The sequence below is a fragment of the Nannobrachium achirus genome (assembly GCF_963921795.1).
Source record: "Nannobrachium achirus genome assembly, chromosome: 5".
NCBI lineage: Eukaryota > Metazoa > Chordata > Actinopteri > Myctophiformes > Myctophidae > Nannobrachium > Nannobrachium achirus.
Window position 1 is genome coordinate 46,045,532 of NC_137814.1, and position 10,820 is coordinate 46,056,351.

The 10,820-nt window shown below is 40.2% G+C and overlaps 1 protein-coding gene across 1 annotated transcript; it reads left to right on the top strand.

Moving 5' to 3' along the window:
• Positions 1-3,408: 3,408 nt before the first annotated feature.
• On the top strand, positions 3,409-8,529 carry best4 (bestrophin 4; the record flags this gene model as incomplete). Its single annotated transcript, XM_080725836.1, has 10 exons — positions 3,409-3,560; positions 3,644-3,744; positions 4,511-4,744; positions 4,991-5,145; positions 5,257-5,334; positions 5,616-5,768; positions 5,852-5,932; positions 6,747-6,895; positions 8,291-8,425; positions 8,520-8,529. The coding sequence occupies 10 exons, from the start codon at positions 3,409-3,411 to the stop codon at positions 8,527-8,529; spliced, it is 1,248 nt and encodes a 415-aa protein (XP_080581962.1).
• Between the last annotated feature and the right edge of the window lie 2,291 nt (positions 8,530-10,820).

Genomic DNA, 10,820 nt, shown 5'->3' on the forward strand with positions numbered 1-10,820 from the left:
AAATCTTTGCCTCCCAGGACCTCTCAAGATGTTGATGATTACCATACACTGGTCACAAGACATGCCATTGAACTAGGTCTTTGAACATTGAAGATTTTAATGTGTACTGTCTGCTATTTGCAATTAAAATAATCTACAGATATGTATGATGTTCTGTCTCTCTCATGACCTTCAGGCATGAGAGAAAAGATTTCGTAAGATAGTGAAAGGATTCTTTTCTTTTTTGTGGTGAATACTGTATCTAGAGGACAGCAAATCATATATTAACTGTACTCGTGGGAATAGTGTCTCGCTCTTTTCTTTTTTATCTGAGCCTCCTTTGTGGCCCCTCAGTATGCTCTGCCCCTACAATGACCTAAAGCTACCTGAAATCCCTGCTTTCTACCCAGCTCTAATTTCACTCGCAGTGGGAGGTTGTAATTATGGCGTTGGGTTTCCCAAACGGCATCAGCATGGAACCCACTCCCTCCTCTCTGGTTCTCAGAGGTCTTAGCCCCAATCAGTGGGTCCTTTGGCTGAAGCCAGGAAATGACTTGGCAGAAGTGGTCGGGGTCTCCTCCTCGGATGCCTGTGAGCGAGATGTATTTGATCTAGAGCGGGATCACAGAGCAGCCATTGTCCTTAGGTCTGATGCAGAGGACATCAATTCCCAAATGAAAGTGGGATACCCTCCTCACCAGTGTTGATTTCGTCGACTAGAACTACCTTTTTGAGCGGTGCTCCTGAAAGGAGCTAAGCTCCAACATCTTGCTTTGTTGTCTGGTTTCCAAAAATAGTCTGGTCCCCAAAAGATGTCCTGGCTTTGAAGCATGGCCTACACCTGGTCTACATCTTGGCACAAATGTCTCAAAGTTTGTTGTACGCCCAGGGACCCATTGGCCAAGCTTCGCAGGATGCGCTGTGATTGGCCAGCGTGACGCTTAATGAAAAACGAAATAAACGAAATAAAAACTAAGCAATGATGACTAAAACTAAGACTAAATATATTGGCAATTTTGTCATCAAATAATAGACTAAAATGTTAGGGAGGGACTAGTGGAGAAGAGATCCAGTAGAACTAAAATACAAGTCATTTTGTTTGGTTGCAGTTGTGTTGCACTTAGAAAAAAGCAGATCTACTAGATCTCACAAACGTGTCGCGCTGCCATCAAGGCATACATACATACATACATCAAAATACAATTTTGGCAACAAAATCAACTGTAGATTTAGTCAATTAAAATATCATTATATTTAGAAGACTAAAACTAGACTCAATCTAAAACTTTTCAGGTGACTAAAATATGACAAAAACTAAACGAAACATTATCAAAAGACCTCAAAATGTTGAATGAATGCAGCAGTGCAGTGAATAGTGATGATATTAACCTTATATTGGTGAAAAATGGGTTACAAAATCGTTGGATAAAAACGTATTTTTAGAAATCATAATTCAGTTTCCCCACCTTTTTCTTATTTTATTTCATAACTTTCTATTTTTTGTTTCATTTAGGTCCTAAATTTATCTCCTAAATGTTAGGAGATAAATAGCCTACTCCATGGTACTGCCAGAAGGGGCTGCGGCCAAGAGTAATGTTCCGAGTTACAAGAGTGACATCCAGTGGTAGGAATGGGGAGTGCAGCATGTCTGACTTGCTGAGAATGGGGAAGATATGTAGGCCTAATCATGACAAATACATACACATAGGTAGCTAATAAATGCCATATAGTAAAACTTACACAGCTTAGTTAAATGAGCATGACTTGGATTTGGACAACAATAGGGAAGTATAATAGTTAGTACCTGTCTGGGCTCCAAGGACAGATTGCCTCATAAATATGGGCCTAGCGAGATTAAACAGAGCAGGAATAAAACAGTCCTGGAAAACAGAGCCTGATTTACAATTGACTAGTGAAACCATGTGAAGAACAAATAAGTCAACAGCCAATGACAAAGGTTGAAGAATGGGTGGGATTGGAGATATTTATCGTCGCCAGCACACAAGGAAATCCTTTTCACATGGTTTATTTACCTCTCTGGAGAGAGAGAACAACGCGCTTCGACCTGGTCGGTCTTCCTCAGCGTTGTCATTTTTGTCAAAATGTAATTTTTGCCACAGACATACAAAATGAGTGGACAATAATATTACCAGAAACTCATAAAGAGCCTGAATGACCATAACAGGTCTGTAACTCTGAGAGTGTTCAAATGGAACCAAATGGACCCATTTGCACACTCTCAGAGTTGAGGGGGTCCTAGCAAATAAAACATTTTAGAACCACTAGTTGGACTCCTAATGTGCCATATGGTTAGAAGGAAATCACACAGTGTGAAGTGAGCAGTGCTATTTATGAGTTAATTTCATTAAGCGTCCCGCAAAGCTTGGCCAATGTGACCCTGGGCTGGGGCGTACAACAAACTTTGAGTGCTTTGTGCCAAGTAAGATGTAGGCCAGATGTAGGCCAGAGCCCGGACACTGGGCGTACAACAAACTTTGAGCGCTTTGTGCCAGGATGTAGGCCATGCTTCAGAGCCTGGACAAAGCCAGATGTTGGAGCTTAGCTCCTTCCAGGAGCACCAGTTTAAACCCTCCACACTTATGCTTTTTTCCTCTGCACCGAATCTCTTCGCCCCAAAATAGCAGATCTACAAGCTCACAACGCAACATGTTGTGAGGTTGGAGACAATTGTGAGGTATTTATACTTTGCTGGAGTATTTCCAATTTTCTGTACTTTTACTTCTACTCCACTACATCTTAGAGGCAAATATTCCTACTTTTACTCCACTACAACTATTTGAAAACTTTTCTCATGAGTTACTTTGTAGATTTTTACAAAACATACATTAACCACTTCAGCCATAGAAAATAGCCGATCTACAAGCTCACAATGCATTGCCATGCCACGCATTGTGAGCTTGTAGATCTGCTTAAAGATTTTTTTTAACATTTTATACATTTGAAAACTTGTCAAATGGGACATTCGGCATAAGGAGTACTTTCTACTTTTGATACCGATACTTTTGTACTTTTACTCAAGAGGCTAATCCGGACTCCAGACTCCACTATTTATACAGTGCACAATTGATATTTTTATCAAGTAGTAAGTAAAAAAGTAAAAAATTATGAGTACTTTTTCCACCACTGGATTTCATACATTTGGTTCCCACACAATAAAGCTCACATGATGGATGATGACAGCACTCTACTGAGCTTTATAATGAGAGGTGAGGGTGCAGTCCTCACAGGACACTCAAACTTGATTCTAGAACGGATACAGGTGCTTTAAAGGTAAAAAAAGTAAATTCTCCATCCTTCTATCAAACTTACAATGAAACTATTAATCTAATCTATGTTCAATTTTAAAAGGTGCACTTGATATGTTTTAACAGGACTTTCCTGCTCTTGCCATACGACTTAAAACCAAATATGACAGTTTCCTACAGCCTTGAGGTGGCCAATGCAAGGTTTGGCGGCTTCTCCAAGCTCCTGTTCAGATGGAAGGGAAGCATCTACAGGCTGCTTTATAAGGAATTCCTGGTGTTTTGTGTCATGTATTCCTTTTTCAGTGTGTTTTACAGGTGATATGGCGTATATCTGATCACTGTATTCAACGGTTTGATAACAGTGAAGGCTAGCTCTAATGATGTGTTTCCCCTTGCAGGTTTTTTCTCACACCATTCCAGCAGGAGCAATTTGAACGTGTAGCACTTTACTGTGATCAGTTTACCAATACCAACTTTATCCCTGTCTCTTTTGTGTTGGGTAAGTCCCACAGCTTTACCTCAATATGCCTCAAGAAAAGTCTTGCATTTAGAGAGGAACATTTTGCAACTCAGTCAGTGTTATACACTATTTTAAATTACCTTGGCATTCAGCGTGACTTATATTGAAAAGGGGCATTAGTTTATATGAATGGAATGCTTCTTGAATGTGGTTGAAAGGTTTGCATAGGTTTTCAAAGGGCAAATTCAAGCACATTTAAAGCCCTCTCCTCCATATCCTAAGTTTAACAGCATGGTACTAAGTACCATGTGGCTGAAAAGCCATGCTTCTCTAAACATAATTATTGCCTACAAGCATCATCAAGAGCATAATATGGTAGCCTACATTAAATCAAAATCAATTCAACAATTTTCCAGACCTAATGTCTAATCGAAACTCAAACTTAAGTCAAACTCAAACTTAGAAATCTAAGCAGTCAAATTCAAGCAGGCACTAGCGATTGACTGTTGGCACTGTGTAAAAGTGTATGACTTCTCACTTTTTGGAGAAAACACTAGAAATTATGCACAAGAAGTTAATTATTTTTTGCTTCATGGTGCAGTTATTTCTGCAAATCCAAAATTGCTTTAGGCCTCTACTCCTGCAAATGTAAAGCCTGAAAATCAGTTTTCAATGAGCTACGCCACCAGCAAAGTGAATTGACTTACAGCACAAATGCACATTACCTTCAGAGGTAAGATTAGACTAAATAAGCATAACATTTTAAGACCATCTGTGGTTCTTTGTTGTTCTTCTTGGGTAACAGGATTCTATGTGAGCCTAGCTTTCAACAGATGGTGGGGCCAGTATACCAGCTTCCCGCTCCCTGACAACCTGATGATGGTGGTGTCTGGAAATGTCCACGGAAAAGATGAGAGGGGTCGCTTTCTGCGACGCACGCTCATGAGATACGCCAACTTATCATCAGTTCTCATTCTGCGTTCCATAAGCACGAGAGTCCGCAAACGCTTCCCATCTTTTGAACATATTGTGGAATCTGGTAAGAAGTAGGCAATGTGTACTGACTTATTTATTAGGACCCTTAGAAGGACTTCACAGTAAAACCTTTAATTCTGAGTGTGTACAAATTATGTAACCAGATGGACCTCAATGGATAAATTAACACTGTGTAATACATTTTATTGTGTGATGTTTGTGTTTTTCTTTTGCTGATTTTGTGAATGAATTCCATAAAGGCTGTGAGTAAGATATCTGTATCCAATAATACATTAATCTCTGTTTGTAGGCTTTATGACCCCACAGGAACTCAAAATGCTGGAGTCACTGCACACTGATTTCAACAACTACTGGATGCCTTTGACTTGGTTTACAAACTTGGCGTCCAAGGCACGAGAGGAAGGCCGGGTGAAGGATGACATAGCTTTGAGACTGCTCATGGATGTAAAGTGTTTTTGTTGTTTCTGTAAATGGACTAAATAATAACTGTCCAAGTGGAACCCTTTAGATGTACCATGCACTGTCCTGACATTAACTGTGGTACTCTGTCTGCAGGAGCTGTGTAACTACAGAGGAAAGTGTAGTCTGTTGTTCCACTATGATTGGATCAGCATCCCTCTGGTCTACACTCAGGTAGGCTCGGCAGTACAATTTTACACATGAGGCGTTTGCAATAAAAGATCCATTGTCAATGATCGATGAATGCGTTTGTGAATAAAGACATCCTTTTACTTCAGCAGAGACATGTGACATGAGACATTACATTTTAGCATTTGTTCACTGTTTTGTGTTTTTTTTTGTGGGGTTTACATTTGTTGCAGTGCTTATCAGCCACTTTGGTAGAAAGTCAACTTGAACAGTGAAGCCCTTATCAGGCATTTGGCAATAATAATGAACTCACTGATCAATTACAGGTTGTTACCGTAGCGGTGTACTCCTTTTTTGGTTTCTGCCTGATTGGCCGACAGTTTCTGAACCCTGAGAAGGGATACAAGGGACACAGCATGGACATGTACATACCCGTTTTCACTCTGCTCCAGTTCTTCTTCTATGCTGGCTGGCTCAAGGTGAGATGGCAAGAGAATTCTTGAACAAAACACTTTTTGTTATGAAAACTGATGAGACCTCATAAAGTATATATTTTCTGCAGGTGGGGGAACTCATTATCAATCCATTTGGAGAGGATGACGATGACTTTGAGACAAATAAACTGATAGACCGAAACATCCAGGTGACCCCACAAGGCTTCTTTTCAGTACACAGTACCAGCATCTAACAGTATCACTCTGAGAGTGTAAACATGTGCCCTATGTATCTGTAGGGGTCCATTTGACACCAGTTTTGGCTCCACTCTTAGAGTTAAATTAATACTGAAGGTCTTTACTGTGTAATCTCACAGGAAAGTATTATCTTATTGTATCTACAATGTTGATGAAATCACTGTTGTAGAATATCACTGCTGCATCCCAGCTATATGATGTGTCAACAAGCATCTTGAACCTTAACTTTGTGCCCGAGGTAGCTCAGTCGGTAGAGCTCTCGCCTTTGTACCGCAAGGTCATGGGTTCGATTCCGGGCACCGCCAACTCAGCGTATGAGTAGCACGGCTTGGCAAGTCGTGCGGCAAGTACTGGGAGCTGATGGTAGGTGTGGCGCTCCACCTCAGCAGTCCATCTCCCAGGGGTCTAGCGCATTGTAACGGGGACAGACTCCTGCGTGTTACCGGCTGATACCGACAATAAGCCACTCCCGACCTACTTGTTGACTTGCTTTTCTTTTTTCCAATTACACCAAGATCTCACAATGTGGCGTGACACATTGCGACACATTATTGTGTCCAGAATAAAATCTTTGAGCCTTCTACTCTAAATCTCCCCTATGCCATTTCCCTCTCAACTTCCCTACTGTCCATCTCAATATAAATGTCAGTGGGGAGTTGACTACCATATCCCTTAATGAAACAAGCTTTATTGTTCTTTATTAGAGTTTTTGCATTGATATACAGTAGGTTACGTTTATACTGCTATTTGATTTTCTATCCACAGGTGTCAATGTTGGCAGTGGACAACATGCATCAGAATCTCCCCCCAATGGTGAAGGACAAACACTGGGAACAAGGATATTTCTCCGTCCCATACACAGCGTCCACAGTCAACACAAAACCTGCTTTCAAGGGTTCCACCTATGACATGAGGTAAACTTTCATGTTTTAGTGCTAGACCATTTGATATGATTTTGACTGAGACTACACTGTATAGCCTATCAGTGTTAATTTAACCCAAAGAGTGTACAAATCAGATCCATTTGGCTCCATTTGTACACGTTACAGACCCGTAAGGGTGACAGGGTCAATTTACAGTTTACAGTTTACAGTTTAGGCATTTAGCAGACGCTTTTAATCCAAAGCGACTTACAATAAGCAGATAACATCACAATAATAAACAAGATAATATGTCAGAACATCAACAATATAACAAATGCAAATTTGGTTCCTAAATATCAATCATTTAGCTGGGGGCCCACTGTAACCCCCCTCAAGGACCCCTTTGGGTCCCCATACCCCACATTGAGAACTACTACTCTATGTCACAAATGGAGCAACACTCAACAGTGTTCATCATGCATGGCTGTTTTTAGCTTTTGAGCAGGGGTCACACCGTCTCCTATACGTGGCCGTGTGTGTGGGTATGCGTGCGTGAGTGTCTGTCTGTACGGTATGTAGCCTGAGTCTGTATGTAGCCTGCAATACCTTTTCTGACCACACATGTTAAGGAAGGGGCGCTGTTGTTCAGGCCAGGCACACTCACACTCACATTCACACACACACATACACACACACACACACACACACACACACACACACACACGTACGCACGCACGCACGCACGCACGCACGCACGCACGCACGCACGCACGCACACACACACACAGCCTTCACCACCGCTCAGTTCACACGAGTGTGATTTTTTCTCATCTGTTCCATTTAGCAGGTAACTAAGGGATGAATTAATAATGCCTAACTATAGCCTGCGTATATGCGTAACAGTTATTATTCAGTAGGAAATAACAATCTAAGGATTCGAAATCACAATAAAGTCATCAATAATGGATTACTCTTAATGACACGGAGTCACAGACCTTACCGGTACCTATTATATTATGGGTAATTTAGAATAATTACTAATTAATTACTAATTACATCAGCATTAGCTTCTCAAAATAATTACTGATGATTACCCATGCTGATTACACCAGCAACGTGAAAAGCATGGCAACCAATGCTGATTGATCATGCCTTAATACGGTTCTGAGGCGGTTACATAACCTCTTTCAACCTGGTGTCTCTATCTTGGGCATGCCATTATTGGTGGAATTCTTATAAATAAATACATAAAATCATGAATTAATAATAATCATCATCATTATGGTGATATAAATAATACTGTACTGTAACTGTCAATAAAGGACTTTTTAAAAAGACCAAAGCCTATATCTAAAAACAGGTGGTTTTGATTATGTATTTTCTGTTTGTATCTTTGTGGATCTGCTCTGTATTAATAAAGGGCTTTGTCTTGTTTGTCCTTTTCAGGATGAGTGCTGAAGACCTTGAAGTCCACCATCCATCAGACACGCCATTAGAGACCCTACCTCTCAGAGGGTATCTGGGTGATGGTCTCATGCGTAAAGCAAAGGGCATTCTGCGAGGAGGGAGCCTTCCATCCCTGTTAGATTGCCCAAAAGAGGGAGATTGTCTAGATACCGATGGGAATAATGTCCAACTACTCTCTCTCGATGGGGACACAAATGTGTCCAATCAGAAAGAAGTAGAAAAACCCATGATCAAGATTTCTGTGGAACATATTGAATGAAAATGACCAAAAAGCGTAGAATTGTTTTGAAGAATGCAAGAAGAATCATATAGCCATTGGGACAAATCAGTTTGATTTGACACATGTGAATTGTATTACTGTTTCCTAGACATACACTGTATTCTGTCTGACTGTCTTATAATAAAATATCCCTTGAAATTGACCTTGCCAAAGCCATGCCAAAAGTCAGGTCAGTCTTTGTTAGATTGCTGCTGGTGAATCTGTAAACCCGGTACTACCTGTGTCAGAGCATTCAAATTAGGCTAAATATCTTAAGCAGAGATGGAAAGTGACGTAGAGAGATCTATGATGATGAGAAAAAATATTCCGTTGAGCCAAGACAAGGGTGTGACAAAAGCTTCATAAGCCTGTACATTTTGAATCGGAGTAGCACACAATATCCAAAACATTCTATGCCTTTGTAAAAAGATCTAAAAAGATGCAAAAAATAAGATTAATGCAGTCATGGTTTGAGCAAAAGAGGCCTTTTGGCAGATTAAAGAAAGGTGTTCTTAAGAACTGAAAGTGCAAATGCTATAAACCATCGTAGAAGTAGCATGGATGAGCCCCTTAATTTTAAAACAACTGAAAACGTGAATGCTAAAAGTCAACGTAGAAATAATATGGCGGAGCCCCATAATTTTATTACAGCAACTGAAAACGTAAATGCTATAAGTCAGCATAGAAATAGCATGGGGGAGCCCCCTGCTTTTAATATTGACAATATTACTGTAATAAATTGATACTGTCCTGTGGTTATCTGAGATGAGCACAAAATGATTGCCATTCATGTTCTTGTATTTGGTTGACACTGTTGTAGATTCCTCTTTCTAAATGGGACATCAATGTATTGTATATACAGCATGTATGTATTTATGTATGTAAGAGTCCTTGAGCAAGACTCTGAACCACTAATTTCTCCCGATGAGCAGGTTGGTGCCTTGCATGGTTTCCTCTGCCATCGGTATGAATGTGTGAGTGAATGTAATACATATTGTAAAGCGCTTTGGATGCTCTATATAAAAGTATTCAATCAATCAATCAATCAATCAATCAATCAATCAATCAATCAATCAATCAATCAATACATGTCTATGACCATAATCAATACTTTCTTTTCTTCTTTTTTTTTACCTTGGTTTATAGTGGATTTTCATAGAAACATTCGTTGCATACATATGAACATACCGGTATCTACAACATACAGTCAAAACTTTCTATTAATGATTTGCTAACCGTCACATCTTGTCTACCTAACCTACCTAACCTGACCTGGCAGAGGCCTGTGCTCCGAGGAGTACTTTTTCTAACCTAATTTTCGTCCTGCTGTTTGTCTTTTTATCTTGGTCACTGTGTCTGTATTTAGAGAGACAGTTTGATAATTAAGAAGAACTTTTGTTAATAGTCTAATTTGCCTGTAATATCTAGAATATAATGGTGCATATTAATGTTAGGAGTGGAATGCATGAAGTGCTATTTATGAGCTAATTTCATTAAGCGTCCTGCGAAGCTTGACCAATGTGACCCTGGGCGTACAACAAACTTTGAGCACTTTGTACCAGATGTAGGACACGCAGCCTGGACATTTTTAGGGGCATACAACAAACTTTGAGGACTTTGTGCTAAGATGTAGGCCAGATGTAATAGGCCATGCTCTATGTAATTGTCTGTCTCTATGAATTCCAAACATCCCTGGTGTCACTCATTCATCATATTTTCCTGTAATGTAAGTATAATATCCTGTGTTATGGATAACAGCAATCAATAACAATAAATAAGGGAGAATACACAAACACTGTCATTCCCTGGGCAGCGTGCCTGTGGGTTTCATGGAAAGAGGATGTTCACACAACACATGAGTTTCTGTCCACTCAATGTACACACTATAATTGTGGTAATGTATAATGTCCAGTAATGTACTCGAATAATTTCTTCATTATGTGAAATCGTTCTTATAGTCGACTGTCTGTTTATGGCATTGGATCTCTAAGTGGGGTCTGGGGACCCCACCTCTCAATAGATCTGTTACTCATAGACTGGACCTTAACAGGTCCATTTGGTTCCATTTGTACACTCTGAGAGTTAAACAAAATTTTCTCTGAGATAGAAATACCACCAGTAAGACTCCCTAATTAGGAGATAAGCGACCGCCAGGTCACATGTTATGGCCTTTTTAGCGGGCTGCAATGGCGTGGGTCGGCCGCTAGGTGGTGCTGTACGCACGGCTGTCTGTGGTGCTGTACGCACGGC